Genomic DNA, 23458 nt, shown 5'->3' on the forward strand with positions numbered 1-23458 from the left:
TCTATCCTCGGTGGTTGGCCCTCATGCCGCTCTGCTGTGATGTCAGACCTGTGAGATCACACAGTCGCTCACTCTCCAGCGTGTGTGTGTGAGGGTGTGTGTGTGTGTGTGTGTGTGTGTTTGAGCTCTATGTTTGCTGGAGGCGGGTCAAGGACGGTTCAGATTAAACAGTTATCTTTCACAGTGTGCGAACCGCTGTAATCCGGAACGGAGACACTGGCTGGTTCAGGACAACGTCACGCTGTCTGTGTGACGGCGGGACCAGGAGAAAACGGCCGATGATCTCATCGTGTACGATGTGATCGCTGGGCTTCTTTGTGCTGTAAGTAACAGGGACAGGCTGGTAAATAATTATGCGCTGTTAGCCATTGGGAAGGAACGGATTTTGACTGGTCTCAGTGGGGACAGAGGTGATTAGAGGCCTGGTCAGGTCATGTCAGCAGTGAGTCCGCAGTCTGTGCCTCTGTCAGGAACTGACTCAGTGATAACTCCTTAATAATGGACATCCTTTCACTTATTCCTGCTTCCTCGATGGTCTGAAAAGCTATAGTTCAGTCTTACCAATGACTGTCCAAACAGAGCTTCTTGTGTTTCCATGCTTTTGTTGGCTTTATGGCAGAGGAGGACAGACAGGTCATTAGCTTGGCATTGTTTCAGTTTGAGACAATGTAGAATGCTTTACCTAGCTGGAATAGGGTAGATGATCAACTGAAGAATGGAGTATCTCTCAAGTCTTGTGTCATGTCTTTTTGACGATTTTCAGTCTGTTTAGCTGCTTTAGATGGTGGTGGACATGTTTGACTCCCCCATAACACCTTGTCTCCTACATGTTTATGGTATTCATGGACAGGAGGTTAAGGAGAAGAGGGTGTCTGATTTGATAGCCTCAAATCAGACACCCTCTGATGTCTAATTGGACATCAGAGGGTGTCTGGTAGTCTTGGTCCTGTTGGGTTCTTCAAGCGAAGACCATCAGCCGGTACTGTACTGCTTCTCAACGGGGCTTGAAGTCTGAGGTCGTGGTTCTCAACCAGGACAAAGGTGGACTCTTCAAGTTGAAGAGCAGCAAGAAGGAGGAATTCAAGTTACTAGATCAGGGGTGGGCATTCCAGGTCCTCGAGAGCCGGTGTCCTGAAAATCTTAGATGTCTCCCTGGTCCAAAACGCTTGAATCCAACAGCTGAATCACCTCCTAAGTGCAGTGAGGTTCTCCAAAGTCCTGCTAATGACCTCATTATTTGACTCAGGTGTGTTGAAGTAGAGACGCATCTAAAAGTTGCAGGAGACCGACCCTCGAGGCCTGGAGTTGCCCACCCCTGTTATAGAGTCTCTTTCAAACAAGCCGCCTCTGGTCAAGTGGAGATGATCATCTCCCTCAAAGATGTAAGTTTCTAGAAATGAAGCGAGCAGTGTGGGACAACAAGAGAGTGGTGCAGCATAGTACTGTACGAGCTACAGTACTATAATCGTCTATGTTGGAAGTCTCCACATGTCTTTCTTTTCAAGACGACAATGGACAAACGCAGTGTAGTTGTCCTGTTTTTGGCCAAGCACGTGCTTCAGATTTCCATCCTACATCTTACCTTTTTGCTCTTGTCTTTGGAAATTATTTCTGAGTCTTGTTTGTGCTTTGAAATCTATGGCTGGTTGGTCACAGAAGCAATACATCATCCCCACATAACTTCAACACATGAGAACAGCCTCTAAATACCTGTCTTGGTGAGTCAGTGGTGTAACAGAGTCCATGCTTTTTGCCACATTGGTTCTTTCACTAAACATGGAGAGTTCAGGCAGGTGCCTTATTACGCCTTGATGTGCTTTGTGAAAAGGGAAGCGGTATCTTGACCAGGAGTGATGATAGGGTGGAGCAGGACATGGATGAACTGATAGAGCCTTCATTTGTGGTAATGCTTGTGTCTTGCCTCACTCGTTTGCTTTACCTAGCAGTTAGAAGGTCCTGGTCTGGGGTCTTTCTGCATAGAGTTTGCATGTTTTCCCCATGCATACGTGGGCTGTTACCAGGTATTTTGACTTCCCGCTGTCCAAAAACATGACTGTTGGGTTAATTAGTCTCTCTTAATTGTTCTTGTGTAGGTCTGCTTGCTTAGAAAATCATCAGATTGCCTCCTCGATGGCTCCGTTTTTGGAGGGGAGATTTTTGAGCGCATTCCACAGAGAGGAGACCCCGGGCAGACCCAGAACTTGCTGGATGGAATATATTTCCAGTCTAACATGGAAACAACTTAGGAATACTCAGAATGAGCTGAAAAGGTCACTGCAGTGAGGGATGTTGAGGTTGATCTTCTTGAACTAGTTCTACAGCAACTTAATCACACAAAAGATGATGGATGCTAGCCCATCTTGTAGGTGTTCTTAGAAAGGTTGAAAGACTTATTCCACACAATGCTGACATATGCAAGGATTTCAACAAATATTAGTATCATGCTATTGCCATTTAGCTTTATTAACAGTAACTGTTGTAAATGTTGGCTGCTGGTAACAAAATTCTTTAGATCCACTTTAAAATGTTTTGGTTTTTTTTTGCTAGGTTGTCTGTTATGTAGACTCAACCCTAGTTCCTTTGTATTCCTGGGTGATTCATAAGTCAGACAAAGGTGGATTTGTCAACATCAAACATTCGTTTTGAATATTCTCAAGGGCTGCATGGAAGATGAGTAAAAAGCAATCTTAGTCATCGGAAACTGCGATTATGTCGTAATTTGTGGCCCCAGTGTGTATGTTCAGGAAGTGATTATGAGGCTGTGTGTCAAACCCAAACACGAGTTCTGACAGCGCCGGCAGAGATTGCACTGGAGCAGGTGACACCGGCTTTAATATGTCTACTGTGTTGGGCTCTGTCTGCTGTTTCATTATTGATTCTGAAATATGAGACAAACACTTTTTTTTAATTTTGTTTCTTTGCTCATCAGTATTTACACTGATTGTCTATTTTATCACAGACGTAGCCTTCGGTTGTACTAATTCTCATTTAGCATTTTGTCCAGAAACCTCAGGTAAAAACATCCAGTGCCTTGCAAAAGCATTCATACCCTCTGAATGTTTTCTATTATATCAGATTTAAATCACAAACTGTGAATGGTTTTATTGATTTTTTTTTTTTTTTTTTTTTTTTTTTTTACATAGACATACAATTCTGCCATGTTGTCGCTTTGCAGGACCAAATGTCATTGTTTATGCTGCTGCGACATGCCTCCATTTTGGACAAATTGTGCAAATTATTCTCGCAGAATAACTCAATCTCTATCAGATTGGACCGGAAAGTTTCAGCTGTCACTGTTTTTCCAAGTCTTGCCACAGTTTCTTAATTTGGACTTTAACTGGGCCTCCTTTCTTCCTGTTTGCGATTAAACACTATTTTGTGTTTATCTCACAAAAAAAAGGCAATAAAATGCACCAAAGTGCAATAAATATAAAAACAGCTAAGTGTTGTTACTAACCGTAAGATCAGAAGGTGTGCTGAGACTTTACAGCCTCGGTTTGACGGCTCTCACAGGTCATAATTCAGTCACACCCTTTGCATCAATTGCTTGCGGGTCTCCTGTTGCTTTAACACACTCGGTGGGTTTGAGGTGAAGAGAAGAGTTTGGGTTCTTTTCTTTTCTTTTCTTTTTTTATCAGCTCATAAAGCTCAGCTGGAATCCAAAATGGAGGGGAAAGCAGCGTAGATCTCGGCCCGTTCCGTGCGCGGTTCCATCTCTCCCCTCGCACGCCACCCAGCGCGGCCGGCGTTTGGGGAGGGAGAGCCTGATTACAGGGCCATTCACATTACACAGCGAAGAGCAACAGGGAAGACAGGAGAGAGATTGGCAAATGAACGAGGTGGTAGAGGGGTGGGAGGGAGAGATGGTTTCCAGATGTGAGGAGGAATTCAGAGCAACTCCCCTCCTCTTCCTGGACCCGGAGCAGCCTGTAATGGAGCGAGTGGGATCCGCAGAAAAAAAGCGCCACAAAACAGAGGAGAAGGACTTACTCTGCAGGAGGGAATCGGGCAGGAGATGCAGTGACAGGAGGAGGAGAAAGGCTGAGCTTCCCGTCTGAAGTTTGCACAAGAAATAAAAACAAACACTGTGCTTTATAGGCCTGTCACAATAAACAATAGATCAATTAACCGTAAGGTAAGTTAAAACAAGCCCAATGATTTCCATTTGCATGATTCTGTTCTTTCTTTCTACCAAGACCTGACTGGCGACAGCCTTCAGTCTTTTGTTTTGATCTCAACTAGCCTCTCTTTTATTTATTTATGTTTTTAAGGTCAATTTTGTTTACAGCGACTTCATGATTGATTTTTGTTGTTGCTTCCGTTGTTTTGTTTATTCATGTTGGATATTTCAAATGTCTTCCACTTCCCGGGTTACATGTTTGTTAGAGTTTAAGGTTTACTGATCTTTTAGAATGTGTTTTTGCTTTATTACCCCATCATCAATGCATTTCTTGAAAACGGTCTCAAAATACCAATATTATCGTTCATCGCAATAACTTCTGGGACAATTTATGGTGCAGCAAATTTATTGTGACAGGCGTATTGAGAAGAGATGCTGTGATGACTTCCTATTGCGTTTCAGAGAGAGTAGGAGCTTCTTAAAGAGACAGACATAATAACACCGTATTCAAGGTGTTATTATGGAGTCAAATTTCTCTTAAGTCATATTCTTAACATCTCAAGGTATCATAGTTATTTGGTTGTGTTAAAAAATGGCACTTAGCCTAGTTAGTTTAGCGTTACAGACAAATATCATAACACATCACACCAATGCCACGTTGAAAGCATTTTCTGATAATTGTTACAGATCATGCCCATTGTCAGATAATTAATGATTACGACAAACTGCAAAGATTTAGCAAATTCCAGCCGCATTATGTGAATCTGTTCCAGTTTCCGGTTTCATGCATCTTGCAGTTAAACGGATAAAGTAGAATGGAAAAATGTTGCGTTGTTGGGAGAGACGGGAGGAATGTGCAGGACTATGAGGAATAAACAAAGGTGTAGCTTTGTGTTGCAAGTTGGTGGCGATGAGGAAGAAGCACTGATGCACCTACAGTTACTGGAAGGCCTTTTCTTTTATTGGTGCTAAGAATAAGGCCAAAACTTCCATATGAATGCCAGACAGTTTTATTGAATAAATTAGGATAACCGTCCTGATCAGGCTTGTCAGATTAATAGTACCTTTCAAAAACCTTTCAAAGAATAAGGAATTTGTGTGTAAATGAATCAAACTTTGTATTTTTCAGTGATGTGATTCTGACTCCACAGCTGGTTGGCTAAACCTTTTTGTCCTGCCGAGGAGATCTGATGTGTCGTTAATATAGCAAATAATAAAGACGGAAAACCTCTTTTGGGTCTGGTTGGAGCAGTTGGTGAACAGAGTTTTTACTGGATTCAGTCAAATGTGGCTTAAAGCTGAGATGCTGATGTTTGGATATGTGAAATATATATTATCTCTGCTAATAAATCTGTAGTTTGGTTTCGGTCAGTTCTAGAAACAAGAGAGAACAAAGTTAATTTCTCTTTATAATGGCCCACAATTTAATTTTACTTAATATTTAAAATGTAACAAACTTTGGTTTCTATATGCTTTATGAAATATTTCATCCTGTTTGTTGATTGCTCTGAATATCGACACGTCCCACGAACAAACAATGTCATTTGTCCAGGGGGAAAAAATGCTTTGAATAAAAGGTGCAGCTGCTGCCGACTTACTGCACGCAATTAGATGAAGGCACATAAAGGAAATAAAAGGTGCAGGAAATTTTGGTGGGGACTGTCCCTGTCTGGCCAAAGTTGGTGAGAACATGTCCACACCAGTCCTTCAGGAAGTTACGCCTATGGGAATAAACATAATGAAGGGCTTCGGGGAATGAAAACATCACAGTGAAGTAGGAAGAAGCCGTCTGAGTGATGGCTCAGTATATTCACTATGTATCATCAGCGGCAGCAAGAGGATTGTGTGTAGTTCATTACCGAAGTCGCTCAGAGAAACATTGTCTTTGTCTCGATGTCTGACCTGAAATGCTTAAAGGACTCGTCTGTTTGTTATGCGGAGCACTGCAGTGAAAGAAGCTGGTTTCTGTATTACAGACTGCCTGGGATGAATGGCCTCCCCGTCGCTGTCCGCTCTGCTTGTAGCTTTAAATCCAAATCTTTAAAAGGTTTGGATTCTGTTTTTCATCGAAACAAGACGTTTGAAGATGGGAATGGGCTTCAAGAAATCTTGACAATGAACATATAATCTCCATTTCCACCATATTTGAACAGGCTCTGTTAGTGTCGATTTGTAGACCTTTTCAGAGCTGAACGAAGTCTGAGTTTGAGTAAGTCTGATTATTATTATTTTTTAAAATACTTAAAATATATATATATATATATATATATATATATATATATATATATATATATATATATATATATATATATATATATATATAAAAAGAAAAGCCGTGTGCATAAAGACATTAATTAAATATAACAAACTTTGACTTTAGGAGATGAAAAAAAAAATGGAAATGTGAGTTTTAATGAACCATTTGTGCATCAAAGAATAGTATTGTTAATATGTAATATTTGAATTTTCAAGTTTACAGTATTTATTCCCAGAAAAAAACGTAATGCCATAGAATATTCATTAATTATTATTTTAATCTTGGTAGTTGACTAAAAATATATAATAGGTTACAATGCTTATTAACTTCAATAATATATTTTTTGGTCTTTAATAGTAAAACAATTATGGGTTGGACTTCCTGAGTTTTCACACCATAACCACCAAACAGCTGAATTTATCTTTTTTTGTTTTGTTTATATTTGTGGAAAAAAACCCTCTGGTCAACAAAATGCTTTCTAACTTAAAGAAGAACACTTTTGAAAAGGTAAATCTACTTTAACGTTGTCATGGTAACCACCCCATGCCTTCAGATAAGTGAGGCTGCCGAATGATCTGCTGTGATTTTTCCATTAGGAACTGATGTCAGCTGAAAATCTAGCAGCTGCTGCCAGTAGAGGGCATTATTTTATTTTTTATTTTATTGTTCTTCCAAATTTACTGCAGGGTTATGTTTTAAAATTATGGCAGCTCTAGTTTAATATCACAAGAGCCCAAGCTTTGCTATTTTTTTCTAGCTAAAATAATTCACTTTTTTTTTTTCTTTAAATTGAAGCACAAGAGTTGTTACAGACACAGCTTAAGCTCCTGCTCTGTTATCGTTTAATTTTTCCTTGGAGTTCAGAGTGAACCCTCCCCTTCATTCCTCCTGATCTTCTGTTTTCATGGTTTCTCTCCCCGTGGCTCCAGACCGAGAGCTGTTCCAGGAAATGCCTAGATCCACTTTTTTCTTTCGCTCTGAAGGGAAACTGGCCGACATTCCTCTTGGCTCTGTAAACAGAAAGTCATGGGATTGACATCTGCATATACACATGTGTAAGTGTGCGCTGGAGCAGTTGCGTCATGCTTGTGGATCTGTTTTGACTCGCCAGAGTTAGGAAATTCATTCAGAGGCGTTGGTTAGGTGTTTTTTTCTTTGTTTAGTTTTTTTTTTTTTTTTTTACCAGACTTTCTCCTGTTTGGTAATAAAGGTGGATAGTTTGAAGGCAGGTGGTTCAGGTATTGCTGCAGATGTTGTGAGTTTCCTGAAGCGGTGGGTTTTTACATTCCTGTTTCAGCTTTAGGAGAGAGGGATTTTTCCTAAATGGGTTATTATGACCTGCAGAAATAATCATACATATTGAACTTTTTTTTTTCTGACATTTTTCACATTCCATCCACAAACTTCAATCTTTTTCACTGAGATTTATTTGACAGACTAACATGAAATAGTTCATAATTATGAAGAGGGAGGCAAAGAGTGCATGGTTTCTCTAATGAGTTCCACAAACAAAAATATGAACGTGTGATGTTCCTCCTCTGCTCTCCATTAGCATGGAAAGAACACGTCAGTGTATCTAATATATGTTGCTTACTGGCATACAGATAATGTACGCCGGCCATTTTCTTGATGAAGTGTTCTTTAAAGAAAAAAGTACAAGTTGCGAGTGACCATCCTAGGCATGCTTGGAGCTAATCTGTCAAAGCCTGCCGTTAGCATATCCAACTATGTCGATAGCATATTCGAGCTTCTCACTAGCATATCCAAGTCTGTCACTAGCATATTTTAGCCTGTCGCTGGTATATTCGAGCCTCTCACTAGCATGTTCAAGCTTGTTGCTAGCATATCCAACTATGTCGATAGCATATTCGAGCTTCTCACTAGCATGTCCAAGTCTGTCACTAACATATCTGAGCTTGTCACTAGCATGTCCAGGCCTTTTGCTAGAATATTTGAGCTTGTTGCTAGCATATCAAAGTCTGTCACTAGCATGTCAGAGTTTAACGCTGGCATGTCTGAGCCCATCAGCTACCAGCTCCTTTAAAGCTAATGCATCCTTTTCATTTGCTAACACTCAGTTACTGGTGCCGGCCCATAGTTAATCAGATTAGTAGATGACTTTGGAATAGATAGCCTCTTGTGACAAGGAAGTAGGTATTGCTAAGTGATCAATGGTTTGCACTAAAACTGATCCATAATGAAAAGACGGTTAGGGGAAACCTCCAGAAAACCCAAAGGCTGTAAAAGACTTGAAACCGGGGCAAAGGTTCTCCTCCCAGCTGTACCGCGTACCTAAATATGCAGCCAAAACTTTAACATAATTGAAGACCTGCGCCTGGAACTGTAGCCAACCGTGTCAACTCAGGACGGCTAAAAACAAACCCCACTAGGAACGTGTTGATGTAGACGTCAGATTCTGCTGGATGTGTGTACAAGCAGCAGGCCAGCCGTGGACACGAAATCAGGAACATTGATTATCCAGGACACAGCGGCTTCATCCGTGTAGTGCTAAAAGCATTCAATTGATTGGCCTCGATAAGCCACTGCAGAAGTTAAACTTTTCAATGTAAACTGAAATTAACGGTGATTCGTTTTTTTTTTCAAATTTGTATCAACAAAAACTGTGTGTTAAAAGTGAATCCACAGTGGTCGACAGGGATGATTAGATCATCTACTGGGCAGCTGCGAGCTACTTCTTTTGTTGTCGAAGCCTCGGGCCTTTCATACTATTTTTAAAATGCCAAGTCTCACTGTTTGTAGGAGAAATACAATCAGTGAGGAGGAATCCTTAGAAAACCGGCTCTTGGTTTTAATCTGCGGCAAAGCCAGAGATGTTCTGAAAGAACTGGTGGAATTACCGACTAACCCATATAAAATCCTCCATCAATACTGGGCCTGCCTGAGATTATGCTTGATGGTTTATTGGCTTTGTCATCTTGTGGACTCAATACAGTGTGTGTGTGTGTGTGTGAGAGAGAGAAAGAGGGAGGAGATTTCTCAATCACAGCGTGCCAAAACTCATCTGAGTGACTGTGTCTTTGTATATTATGCTGTTGAAATGGAGCTGCGGGGCTCTGGAACTGATACAGACCGTTTCTCTTTATTTACACTGACACACACACACACACACACACACACACACATAGGTTCTCATGACTTGGACAGCTTCTGCTTGTCTGAAGCAAAAGCAAAATCACACTGGGTATTCGGTCTGGACATGTTGGGATTGAGAAATTCATTCCACTGCCACCATTCTTCTCTGAATAGTTTGATTCATGAGATTTTTGTATTTTCCCAGTTTGTTTGTTTTTTCATGAGCCAGGTTTCATAGCTGTGGCTGGACCAAGATAAAGCTGTGTGTTTATGTAAAAAGGTTCAGTTCAGAGGTCCAGTTGGATGGTGAAGTGCTGTTTCCCTCACTGAATAAATCAGAATGAAACTTTGACGTCAATCTCTTTGTCAATCACAGTTCAGGAAGATTTGATTTTGCAAATCTTAAAGGTGCAGTATCATGTAAAAACAATTTTTCTGAGCTTTACGTCATGTTATAATGTTATTCCCTCATCCAAAACATACCTATAGTGTTGCCTTGACAACCATCCAGCTGTGCAAAGTGCCTGGTTGGACCTAGTCCCGCCTTTGACAACGCAGCTCGTCCTTAGAGCTGCACTCTCCAAGCTTCAGAGCTTCTGCCTTAAAGAGCAGGCCTCGCCCATTCAGCTCCTTCAGACTAGCCAGCATCAATTGGCAAACAACTGGTGGACCTGAACATCTGATGAGCTCATTGTAGGAGCTACTTCTCAGTGAAATGCTGGTAAAAACATTGTTAAAGGGTTAATAGAGGAGCCATGTTGTGATGACTTCCTGAAGATGGAGTTTCAGAAAGAGCAGGAGCTTCTTAAAGAGACAGAGGTAGCACATTTTTTTAAAGTCATGTGTGGAACATGCTGTGGTGGGAGCAGACCTGCTTGTAATATGGATGTTCTGCAGTCTGTTGACTACAGCCTGGGCTCAAACTCTGAATGGGTCTGAATACGTGGAAGCAGGAGAGGTGGATTAGATTTAATCAGTTTTAATGATGCCCTCACATGGACTTTGTTAGCTTGAATCAGCTAGCCTCTCTGGCTCCGGTTCCAGTCTGGACAGAAGGAGTATTGATTTATTTTTCTTTCCTGTTGTCACAAAGCTGTAATGTAAGTCCATTTGGTTGATTTTAAAGATCTTAAATATTGCCAAAAAAAAGAGAAGATATTCTTTGCTGCTTTACAGAAAAAGAAACTGCTGGAGTCCAAATTGAATTTCATTCGGTTTATTTTAGTGACCGTGGTCGTTCACATTCAGTCTAAGAGTTCAGCTTGATCCAACAAAAACTGAATCACAAACAGTAAAAGGTTCCTTCCATTCAGACTTTCACTAGGCCGTTGTTGATTTTTATATGTATATATATCAAACGTATTTGTTTTTTAAGCTATTCAGAGGCGGACTAACTGGTGTCCTTTCATTGTCCTGTCATGTTTTGTTGTGATACATGAATGTCAGTTTTGTTTGCTCCATTTTCTTTCTTATTGTTGCATGACTGTTCTGCAACAATAGACCATCAACTTGCATTGTTTTACATGTTCGAGGCACTTGGTGGGGAACTCTTGGAGTAATTTAGGTAGGCTGACCACATCTGGGAAGGTCCACCACTGTCCATCGTGTTTCCTCCGTTTGTAGATAATATCTGTTGCTCTGGTTCAGTGGCGTCCCAAAGCTTTTCCAGTTGCCGGTTTATACCGGCAACTTTCTTCGTTCTTGAAATTCTTTAGATAACAGAGATGATGTTTTCTTTTTGGCCTACTTCGTGTTGCTAAACAAGGTTCTAATTTAGAGATTTGTTTATTCTTCAGGTCAGATTGTGATCTGGGCTACTTCATGCTGTAGTTCTACTGTAAACACTTTGCTGACATGCTGTGTGTTTTCTGGCCGGAGTCCAGGGTGTAAAGAAAATGGATGGATGGATGGAAGAAGGCAAAAACAAGAAATCTGCAGAAAGAGCGAATCCTTTTGAAATGACTTTCCTGAACTAAATTTCAAAACATACAGACCATCTCTTCAAGCTGTTTCAGCCGTTGTGCCTCTCTGGCATCCGCACCAAAGAACCAGGAAGTTTGAGTTTCCCCAACAACTGTATCTTTACAGAGCAGCCAAACAGAAAATATGAACCCATAAGGTGATGAGAGGGCAGTATCTTGTTCACACACGTCTCCTCCCGCCCTCACTCCTCCCTCTCTATCTTCCCTCCACCCCTCTGTGTGCAGCATTGCCAGTCGTGGTGGCTGGGAAGAGAGGACGGAGACATGCAGCAGCCGCTCAGTCACATAGTCCATTGTTTTTGACCACTGCACTGAGGGAGAAGAAGGAATTTGCCGTGGATTTTCCTCCAACTTTCTGGCTACCAGTTCTGTACAAAACTTTTTCTCTCACTGTTCTGCGGTCCAGACAGTTGGCAGAGTTTCATGGACACATTTCTACGGACAAGCCGTCTTGTGAGGGAGGAAGCTGAGAGGACTGTTCGCCTTGGATGACCAGCTGATCTCAAGGAGCAGCATCTCCTGAGCGGAAACGAGAGAGAGAGCTCATCTCGCCTTAGGGAACTGGAGGATCCAACCGCAGGCCGGGGAAAAGTAACCTCTCGACAGACGAGGCGTTCTGATTTCGTGAGGATCGTTTCGGACGTTGCAACCATGGCGGGGATGTACGGATGCTTCAAGGGCAGGAAGTAAGTCTCAGATTAGAGTTTGTTCAACATCTTCCTACTGAACCGTTTACCCAACATCTGAACTGATTCATCCAGAAAGTTCTCATTCACATCTTTGTAACTCCTGATGTTGGAGCTCCAGACTTTGGGAGGCGGGAATGTTGGTCAATCCTCTTAATGTGCATTACAGAAACAGACTAGTGCTGGTGTGTAATGTTAATCTCGATTTCAGCTGTAATTTATTTGAACTCCCTGTGACTGTGGCAGATACAATGGCTTGGTTTTAACCTGCATGAGTCAGGGCTGATCTGAGGATCCGATTGAACGTGCCAGGAATTCATGGTTAGTCAGAGAGTTTCAGAAGCAAATGGCTTTTGTTGTGTTCTGCTGTCATCCAACAGTATGGGGGTGAGTGTGGTTTCCTGTCAATTTTCTTGGCACAGAATCAAGTCCTGTTGCTCAACTAATGGGTTCTGCACTCACCACCAATCAGAGATTTTTGATTTTTCATTTTTTAACCCTTTGGAGCTCATTTCTTCCCTCACTGATGGAGATCCTCTGTGGGGTTGAGCGCTTTGACTAAATTTAGCGCTCCGGGCTTGGCAGTGCGTTTCAGCCGCAGAGGGTTAGCATAATGACTGCCTTTTAGTTTCCAGGCTCCAGCGGAGGATCTTTTTTTGTAGCAGAGTTAGTAGATGTGGTGGCGGTGGCCGCAGATGTCCCCTTCCAGCGTCTTTGTCTTCATTCTTGCCGGGACGGGGCAGCAATGCGTGACTTTTTGCGTTGGCTCGGACAAACATTTTTTCTTGTGTGGCACTCGGAAAGTGAAAACTGTGGCTTGGTGGAAAAGTTGCAAGTCTGACAACCTTTTACATTTAATCCCAAGTTGCTTTTGTGAGTGCGAACGGGTCAATATGTCCGTAGGATAATGTAAGCATGTCACCCTAAAGAATTAATTGATTAATCGCGTGATAAATTGTACTGACCTCAGTCATTTAGATTCTGTGACAGATGTAGTGTGAAGCGTTTGAAGAGGTTTTATTCAAATGTTCTTAGTAACTCGTAACCTTCAGAAAGCTTTTAAATCAAACTTCTGCATAAGTAGAGACTTTATTCAATACTTGCCACAAATGTACCTTTGGATTAAACAAATATTCAGCATCCAATTGTGAGCAGCATTGTTCTTTTTTTCTTTTCTAAACGTTCTTTTGGCGGACTGTGTGGATAAATGAAGTTTCTTTGTGAAGCACATTTCAGCAACGAGGCAGTTAAACGTGTTTTACATCCTAAACACAGGAAAATGCTGTTCCACGATGCACTAGCATGACCCTGTTTAAGGTATCAATCACCAAAAGGAAACATTACAGGCATCCAAGAATCTCTCCTTCTGCACCGAGTCACAAATGAAAGGAAGCAATTATGTGTGTGGATAAGAGTGTTTTAGTTGCAATCATCTATACATCAATAAATACCAATAAATGTAAAAATACGATGAAAATGTGCAGCTTAGTCATACAAATCACTTCTTTATGTGACTGTCGTCCTAAAGCAGCGCATTACAAATGGGAATGTTTTTAAACGTTATTTGTGTTGGAGGGATTATAATTGCTGTGACACAGTCACAGTCAGTTACCTAAAGAAGAAGTAATAAATAGTTCTTATCACCATTTTTATCGTTGGCGCAATAGTAGCGCAAAATATGGTGATAAAACCCTACGTCCACATTGCCCAGTCCTACGATCTGATCTTTATTTTGACGAAAACTCTGATTAGGATTGCAGGTCAACATTTCTCTGTATTCCACTTTTAAAGGGTCTGGTTCATAAACATAATAATGTAACTCTCAGTAGTATCAGAGAGCATCACTGTTGCTGTAATGATCATTTAGTTTCAGTGGGCGCTCTCACCTGCTGCATGAATAACAAACCGGGTCAGTCCCTGGAAGGAGCCACGCTGCTACATATTGCCACACTAGTAAAGTGGTTCATATTGAATAATCGTATTTGGAGAGAAAGCTTCCATAAGCTTCCATAAGCATTCTTATGGAAGCTTATGGAAGCTTCCATAAGAATGGATAAGTATGCTATCCATAAGTAGCATACTTATGGATATGAATGCATAAATATTTTGTTTTCAGCATGCCTGGCATGAGGGAGTTCACCAGCTGACTTAAAAACTGCAACTAAATTCCCGGAAAGGCGTTTAAGTCAGACTCACCTGGTGCAGTTTCGCCTTGTTACGAAATCTCTGTTTTTAATTTCTTAGTGCGTCTCCCTGTGCTTCTGCTCTAAGGCTCGTTATGCAAGCGGAGCAGAGGCCGGTCTGCACGGCAGGAACGGTGCTGCAGATGAATGCGTTCTGTCCAGAGAGACTGATGGAGGTGTTTTTGTCTGGAGTCCATGTAGGGCTTGTTGCTAAGAGCGAAGCTCGCTTCAGTCAGACGTTGCAGGGGAGGGAGGAACCGCCGAGCTTCACAGGACCCGGCTCTGAGCTGCTGCCAAAACTCAGGAGTGAAAACGTAAAATAAATAGTATCAGCTGCAAAAATATGAGCCTGATTGACTCTCCTGAACAGTTTGTGAACCCCTTACCTGCCAGGAGGAGCCGTTGACTTACATGGACGTGTTTTAAGGGCGTCTGGTAAAGGGTTTTAGAAGAACCAACAAGAATCAAGTTTTATTTGAAACATTTGAAACAAAAACTGTCGGATGTTTTATTGTGTAACAAACGTTGGTGGAGTAGCTCAGGAATGCTTTACAGCAACAGTGAAGTTAATCAAGGTTTTAAAAATGATATTTTTTTATCATAACATTCCTGCAGTTTGATTTCCTTTGAGTGAGATGGCAGGGAGTTCGGCCCTCCTGTTGCTGCACACCATCAGTCAGCTGGTTGAAACAAGGCTAATGAACTTCTCCATCACTAACAGTGCTTCTCAAACTATTTGTCAAAAGATACTACCCTATTTAATGCTTCAAGGTCACATTTTAGGGACTATCCTGGGAAATATTAGGCCCACTGTAGATGGGGGGGGGAAGAGGAGCAGATTGCTGCCATAAAATTGAGAAATTATGAGATTAATCTCAGAAATTTACAAGAAAAAAACAAATTTCTGAGTTTGAAAGGTGGAAAATTTGCTAGAAAACCCCCCGGACATTTTTTAATTAATCTAAAAAAATATTTGAGAAAAAAAAAAAAAAAAATGTTGCATTTCAAAAGTATAAAATGTTAAACTTTTGAACAGCTGTTGTCCAGGCTTCACTGCTGTCTATCGAGCCAAAGTATAGATAATATTGACACAATAATAATTAAATGTTAACAATTAAAACTGATCATGTTCTGTGTGGTAACCAAAATTAAGAAAAACTCTTTATTCTGTGTTCATGCTTATTTTTTTTTATATACATCAGATTTAAAAATATGTTATAATAATAATGATATGGAGCTGTGACAATACTCACTTTAGCATATATTACATATCTCACATATATTTATCTTTTTCTAGTTTCATTTTGAAACAATTGATTCATGTTATGCATTTATGATTTAGTATTAATGCTGTAACCATGAAACAGTGAGATTCTAATACCAGTCAAGGCCTGCAATTCTGAACAGAATCGAGTGCAAAGAATGTTTTATAATAATAATAATAATATTGTGTTACTTTACAATGAGTGGCCTTGTTCCAGAGAGTCCTCTAAATTACACCCCATGTTTCTATTTTACCAATTGAAACCCCCCCCAGTGCGTTCCCCGTTTTCATGTGGTTTCTTTCTACCAACATCCTTCACTTAGGAGCTGCTGAGGTTCGGACTGTTTAGTATTTTGGGGCAAAAGTTCAAACTCAAATCTCGATTTTCCTCATCGTTTTACCTAACAGGCGAGACGGCCGTGTCTTTCTCAGAGTTCTGTGACCTCCATCATGTCACGCTCAAACAGAAATCATTTGAATTTTCCTCCTCCTCTTTCACTTTCTTTTACGGCTTGGCGTAAAACAGAAGATTTTCCTAAATTAACCTGAACTGAATTGTGATCGACCCGACGGCCGTCGCTTTGCAGAACTGGTTTACCTAGTTTTGATGGATTATCAGAATCCAGAATCATGCAGTCGGAAATTCTGGCCTCAGAAGCTGAACGCTTTATTCTTGCTTATGAGATTTATCTCAGTTGATGTTCAGAAACACGTTGGCAATGATTCCAAGATCTGATTGTCTCTAAATTCTGACCTTTGGGCCTTATAGACTGATCAAAAAGAGTTTGATTCATTAATTACATAAAGAGTGATGCTTTTCATGTGTATTTCTGTCAATTTTGATGATTTTTTTAAAACTTTATGACAAATGAAAACCCAAAATTAATTATATGGTGTGGCATTCCTCAGACATCAAAAGTTATCTCTAGATAATGATAAAATGACTCAATAAAAATATCTATTGACACGTGATCAATGTCAATAGATAATAATTTCACTGAACGTCAATTGAGAACCACAGGGCATTCTGGGTGACGTAGGCCGTACCAGGCCCGTCACGATAACAAATGTTTGCCGGGTGATAAATTTATCGCGATAAACGATGATATTGTTGTTTTGAGACCATTTCCCAGAAATAATGCATAACAACGCACAAACACGTTCTCAAAGATCAATAACCTTTAAATTCTAATAAATGTTGAAAACTGAAACTGGAGCAAACATAAGATGCACTGGAGTCAAAGTTGCATTCATTTAGAAATTTTAGGACCGGACAATAAATTGATAACAATATGTATCGCGATAGACACGTGACAAATGGATATTAATAGGTAGCATTTCTCATAGAATATATTTAGCTTTCAATTTCTAGAGCTTTCACTGGACTTTACAGAGAAATTGAGCCCTATATGTCATTAATGATTTTATATTTCAAGAGAGTTGAGGAAATGCCAATCATCCCAAATGACATGTTCATTGTTAGTAATGCACAGCTGGAGGAACAATAGTTTGATAAAAACTGAACTTATGAAAAACGAGGCAGAAAAGACGAGGTGGAGCTGTTATCGCTCCACATTCTTCAAATACTTTTTATGTCCTTCTACGGCATAAACTGTTCAAATTGAGGATCAGAGACGGGTTTGGAAAAACGCCTGTAAAAGCTATAAGAGGAACAGATACCTACTTTTTATCATTGAATGTTTTCATAGAAGACAATAAGAGATGTTTGGGAGAAAGTAACACTTTCACCACCCAAAAAGACAATGGAAGTAAACTGGATTAAAGAATAGTTATTGCTTTACTATCAGAGTACTACAGTGTCTGTAGCGTTGGTGCTGTTTATTCAGCAGATACGTCTTTAATAGATAATGAAGTCATTTTTTTAATCTGTAAAATTGACAAATACCTCAGTGAATCCAGAACCTTTGATGGGTGTCTCATCTTTTCCAAACCGAGGTATTGCATAACTTCAGTACCTCAGTATTGAAGTTCTGCAATACCTCAATACTGCATAACTATTGAAGTATTAGTTATGTTTCAATAGCATAACTAATTGTGCTATTGAAGCACAATAGCACAATTAGACATTCAAACTTTTAGACGTCTAACTCTTTTAGTTAGACGTTCAAACTAAAAAGAATGTTTTCTTTTTAGTTTGAACGTCTTTTTTAGTTTATCATTCTGGAACATCTACAACAGGTGTCTGTAACTCCAGTCTTCTGGTGTCTTTAAACTTGTGGATGCCTCCCTGTTCCAACACACCTGGCTTAAATGAATGAGTGAAGACATTTGTAAAGCTTAATGACATCCCAAGGTGGCAAAATCCATCTGTTGATGAGGTGACGCACTCAAAAGTTGCAGGACTGGAGTGGCTGACCCCAGATCTACAAACAATAGTGCTATACTCCTTGATATGCTTAAACATCTCGGCCATCGTCTCTTACTCTAACTGTGGGCGTCACAGGCAATGATAACACAGCCCAGATAATGCACATCGATGCAAACAGTAATATTAATATTGAATAGTGATATGACTCACTCTAGCATGACTACTACAATTCTAAGTACTGTTCGAAGATGAATCAACATTGACTACTTCCTGGGTGTATCATAGTAAATGTTCATATTCTGGAAGAGACTTGGCTACTAGGAGGTTATGAAGCTCTAATAGACTGATGCAAGCCAAGCCAGGAATTGCGCGAAATTGATTTGATTGGCAGCAGACAGGGTTCATTGACGAGACTGTAGTAGTTGGCGATCTGCAAATCGATAGTGAAATGGTCACACCTTGAGGTCCAGACCTTTCTTTCAACTGTGGTGGAAGAGCGCATATAGCGTCTTCTGGACAGCAAAGAACAAATGCGCTAAGAGATTTTGGATAAACTGGTCATCCAAGGGTGCATGCGCAAAAAGACATCATTGTGCGTTTTGCGCACAATGATGTCCCACATCTCCTACGCACTCATTGCCCGCCCACGTTCCTCTCAGGTAGGGAAGAAAAGACTTTCCAATGGAAACACACCCAACTTGACTAGAACCTAACCAGACATTAACAGGCTAGAGTGAGACTCGACAATGGAGAAGGGGGTTTAGTGACTGAAAAGTGACAGAGTAGTGGAGACATCGTGATGACTGAAATTAAACTCAAATATTAAGTTCCTACTGTCTCATTGACATTCTTTCAGTCAACCAGTCAGTTAAGAGTCAATTGTTAGATTCAGGTCTTAATAGATACCCCATAAGATGATGATTGTTGTTGGGGGATGGGGGTGATGAAGATCGGAGGTAGCAGATTAGGGCTTGAGTTCTGGCAGAACTGAATCTGAACATGTTGAACACTGGTTTAGAAAAGCTTCTTAAACATTCACATATTTAAGAAGCTTGGAGGACTAAAGGTTTCACTGAATCTGAAGATGTGGTGGTAAGTGGATGTGGGAGTTTCCTGGGTGGATGGTGATTGGAGACGGCTGGTTCTGGAGCCGGGCAGAAGAAACGGCCTAATGGTCTCCTCATGACACATTCAGGTCACTGGTGTTTACGGCCTGACATGAACAAGCAGTCACTAAGATGTTACAGTAAGGTTAAAAGTAATCTTTTAATTTTATCAACATGCTTCTTCTGGCTGGCGGTGCATTCTGGAGTGGCCCAGTCAGAGTTCTGACTAATTTCTTGAAGTAGTTGCACTTTTATCTCAATATTTTAATGGTTTTCCAATGTTCCAATCTGTATGCAACTCTTTTTGAATCAAGGATAAAGAAGATATGAACCATCATTGTTTCTATTTGAAACAGACCTAATCATAGCTGTGTCGTTGTGTTTTTCCCCAAGTGAGTCAATTGTACTGGTTCTGCTGCCTTGACTAATAATATCTGCATCACATTTTTAAAAATTAAAGACGGTCAGCTTGTCACAAACTCACCATGCTACTGGGAATAACTTCCTCTGCTCAGCTTTTCCTCCTGAGACTAGATTTGTGTCTCCTATTGAGAATAATTATAATAATATTTCTTATTTCTTTCCTGTTTGGACAGCTAAAAAAAACCCAAAAAACTCTCACTGTTTCAGATTAGGTTTCAAAAATAGAATCCACATGATGAAATGTAGCAATTTTTTTTTTTTTTTCCCCCGCTAAAGTTGCATGAAAAGAGTGAAAGTCGCTCCCGTCCAACGAGGAATGTACGACCGACAGCAGTGTTTACTGTAAGATGTATTTAAAATATTTGGTAATTTAAAAAATTTTTTACACTTTCCTTAAAAGTCTCTGATTTTTAAGAAAATCTGAGACTGGTGTATTTGTGTTTCACGTCATACGAACAACAGTAAGTTCTGTTTTGTGTTGGTCCATTGAATAAAAATCAACAAAGTCCGTTGAAGTTCAACATTCACAAAATGCAAACAAATGCAGACATTAATTAAAGGAATGACTAGTTCGACTGGCAGGTTAGTCCACTTATATCATGGGAAAACGTATTGTTAGGGAAATAATTCCAGTAGAAACTAGAAAATACTTGGTAAGATTTTCTGTTTTTGCAGTGTAAACAGAAACGGTATGGCTGTCAGCAGGTTTATTCTCCTTCCTTAGAGAGTTGCTTTTATAATTGGAGATCAGAACCCTCAATCAGACATCCTGTCAGGTTTTTGCATATCTCTAGTGATTGTAGCAGACAGTCGGCACCGTAAAGCCACTGTGCAGAGGGTTTAGTAACACTAGCTCCATTGAGGGATTAAGACTCGACAAGACTGGATTTGCTTTACGTCATAAGTACAGAAATCCTGTGGGCAAAGTCAAGCTAAAGTCAACGGGGACAGTAAAGTTCACAGTTCACTTCTAAATCCATTCCTCATTTTCTGTCATTAACCTCGATTTCAACGTTTCTTTGCATGCCGTTGGTCCATTTTTGGACCATTTTTGTGTCTCCTTTGGATAGACGATCCATAAGTGATCCATAAGACCATGAATTGCAAAAGCCTCTTTTGATTCCTCGTTTTTGCACAGATTTCAACTTACAGGCGTACAAAGACTTGTTTACATGTGGAGTGTGCAGGTGTTAATGAGGTTTTTACAACCCACTAATAAAAGAACCCCCCACACACCCACTACTGCTCCGAATACCTCACTGTGTTAATCCATGCTTACGTAATGTGAGCATGGCCGCACACACAGGCAGTCTCCTGCATGCACATCCTCATGGATCTCCAAATAAAGCTAATGATGCACTTGGGAGGGTTTGTGCTGAATGCAAACTAATGCTACTGAAGGATTAGGATCTGAAACAAAACCAAGTTCATAAGAAGCTCCCAGCAAACCGTCGTGGAGAAACATTTGATATTAGTGGTGATATAAAAGCAAACACTGTTTACAACAGAACCAATGCTTCTGCTCCCATAAGGTCGGTGTTGCGGCTTGGCCGTGGAGTTTGGATTTGTTGGTAAACGGGTAAAATGTGGGCGTGTTGAGATAGTCAGCGGTGCTTCCGAGCTCTGTTACTCCCTTTTTTATGTGTCTGCTTGTGAAAGGCTGTTATTGCATATGCTGGGTTTAAAATTGGTCACAACTGTAGATATTTTCATTTGTTTCATTAGCTTTAAGGTGCATAACATGAATGCAACACTTCACTTATCATTCCACAAGAGTTTCTTCAATAGGTTGCTGATGTTTTGGCCCATTCCTCCTGACCAGAACTGGTCTGAGTCAGGTTTGTGCCTTTCAACTCTGCCCAGATTATTTCCTATTAAAACTGAAATAGGGACATTTTACTACACTCAAACTATGCTTGGGGTCAAACATGTTATTATGTGCGAAGATCTTTTCCGGCCACCAAATATTCTTAAAGGGGTAGTGTTAAATTTTTTCCAGCCACATTGTGTCATTTTATTGCACAATCAAGTAACTATTTTGGCTTAAGTTGTTATAAAATGCTATGCATTCCAAATTTGACTTCCTAATTTAATGACTTGAAATTGCGTCTGTCTCTTTAAGAAGCTCCTGCTCTTTCTGCAACTCAGCCTTCAGGAAGTCGTCACTTCATGGCTCTTCCATTAACCCTTTAATAATGTTTTACCAGAAGTAGCCTAAAACCATACTACTGCAACAGACTGAATATTCTGTTCTTGGCGTTGTTGTCAGTTGCTATGGCAACGAGTCTGCGTGTAGCCGCCTGGCCAACGCAGAGAGCGAAAAAGTGGTTTTGAGTTGTACTTGAGCGATTCTTTCTTTTGCTGTGAAGCACAGCACGAAATTAATAATAACTACATGTCAAAGTTTCATTGAGTTGACGGAGTTACGGCGGCTGCGCAGCTTTGCATGACATGTAGAAGAATAGTCTTTTTGCCCTCCAGCGTTGTCCGCATGCGCAAAATTTCTTCATGTAAACAATAACATGCAGGTGGTCTACATTTGTAAATATGATTATGATTAAGTCGGCGCCTCACCAGCTATGAACGTCGCCGCACGTCACTGATGCATACACATCAGAAAGCAGCCATGACCTTTAGCCAACATCTCCATGCTATTTCTTGCTTTTGCAGTGGATTTGATTGATACATTTTGCACCCACATTTGTGTCTGTGTGTGTCATACCTGCCTCCTTCCTGATGGGTAACATCACTGGACATTCTTATGGTGTTTATGCTGGTTTATAATGGATTAAACAGATGAAGATGGCACGTCAGGCATCTGGAGATTGTATCCAAGTATGGACTGGACCACAATTTTCTTCCCACCTGTGTTTGTCAAAGTATTTCTTTCCATGTGGTTTGGGTTTACTGTGTTCTCTAATATTACTTTATCAGGCTCTGTGTCAACAAAAAACAATCGACAAAATACCTTGGGACATGCTAGCATATTAGCTAGCAGATTTAGCTTCTTAACAGAACAGAAAATTTATACATAAGAACGAAATTAACAGCGAAAAAGATCAGATTTTTGTCATAAGCCGAGATGGAATCAAAAACATTTATAGCTTTATAAATCTTATGGTTGAGGTGAAAAATTATTTTACAATATCAAACTAGCAGTCCAGCTAGCTATTATAGGAACTTAGAAAAGTAGCTCTGTAAAACTAATACTTTAGTTTTTTGGTAGATCTTTTTATATTTGACATAACTATTTGAATTAATCTAAAAGGTCAGGTTAGATTTGGTTTTTACATTTGTTGCTGGTCAAATTAGGAGGTTAAAACCAGTTTTCAGTTTGCTGAGTTAGTAAACCCTGCACTAATATAATGAAGGAAAAAAATAACTTTTCATATATAAGAAAGGAGGAAACGAGATATCAGTGAGCTTCTCTTAGCTTGTAAGTTTCACTGCTGGCTTCTGTTAGCAGGTCTGTGTTTACTGTAAGTCTGTTTTTCATTTAGCCTCTCTCTCTGTCCAAATATTCTTCTGTTTATCTAACAAACTCTTCTGTCCTTTCACACTGCTTTCCCACAACCCCTCTCTCTGACCCCAGTTGCTCTATCTGCCTTGTGTTTGTCTCATTCCTCTCTTTTTACCCCCCCTCACTCTTTATTAACTAATTTTTCAAATCTGTAACTTTCTTTCCCTCCCCCCAAACGTTTCAAATCCATTGTTCTTTCTTTCTGTGTTTCTGTTCTCCCTCCTTCTTGTGTGTCCTCTCAGATGAAACGGAGGATGTCACCATTGGGAGCCAGCTTTGGAAGCGGGCCCAGGTCAGTCACTTTGACCCCTGACCCCTAATTTTAAATTGAAACCTCATCACCTCATCCATGAGCGAAGAAATTTCCCACACATTTCTCATTTGGACCAATGAAAGTAAAGTTTTCCCTTTACTTTCATCTAACATGAATATTCTCAGTTCAGAAAATAATATGCTTAATAAAACAAAACACATTTTATGTATAGGTTAAGGATA

General features: G+C 40.2%; 1 protein-coding gene across 11 annotated transcripts in view; it reads left to right on the forward strand.

Moving 5' to 3' along the window:
- The window catches only part of zgc:66433 (uncharacterized protein LOC321250 homolog), a 57059-nt gene that overhangs the window by 1652 nt on the left and 31949 nt on the right, over positions 1–23458 (forward strand). For 2 of the 11 annotated variants that reach the window (XM_044127379.1, XM_044127389.1), the window contains exons 1-2: positions 11684–12138; positions 23206–23255. The exons of 2 other annotated variants lie outside the window; for them this stretch is intronic. In XM_044127379.1, the coding sequence (XP_043983314.1) occupies positions 12121–12138; positions 23206–23255 (68 nt within the window). In that variant the 5' untranslated portion in view covers positions 11684–12120. Of the gene's footprint in view, positions 1–3971; positions 4136–7306; positions 7433–11681; positions 12139–23205; positions 23256–23458 lie in introns of those variants that run through there. 7 more of the 11 variants (XM_044127383.1, XM_044127384.1, XM_044127382.1 and 4 more) reach the window with 7 other exon arrangements.

Source organism: Gambusia affinis, linkage group LG09, assembly GCF_019740435.1.
Source record: "Gambusia affinis linkage group LG09, SWU_Gaff_1.0, whole genome shotgun sequence".
Lineage (NCBI taxonomy): Eukaryota > Metazoa > Chordata > Actinopteri > Cyprinodontiformes > Poeciliidae > Gambusia > Gambusia affinis.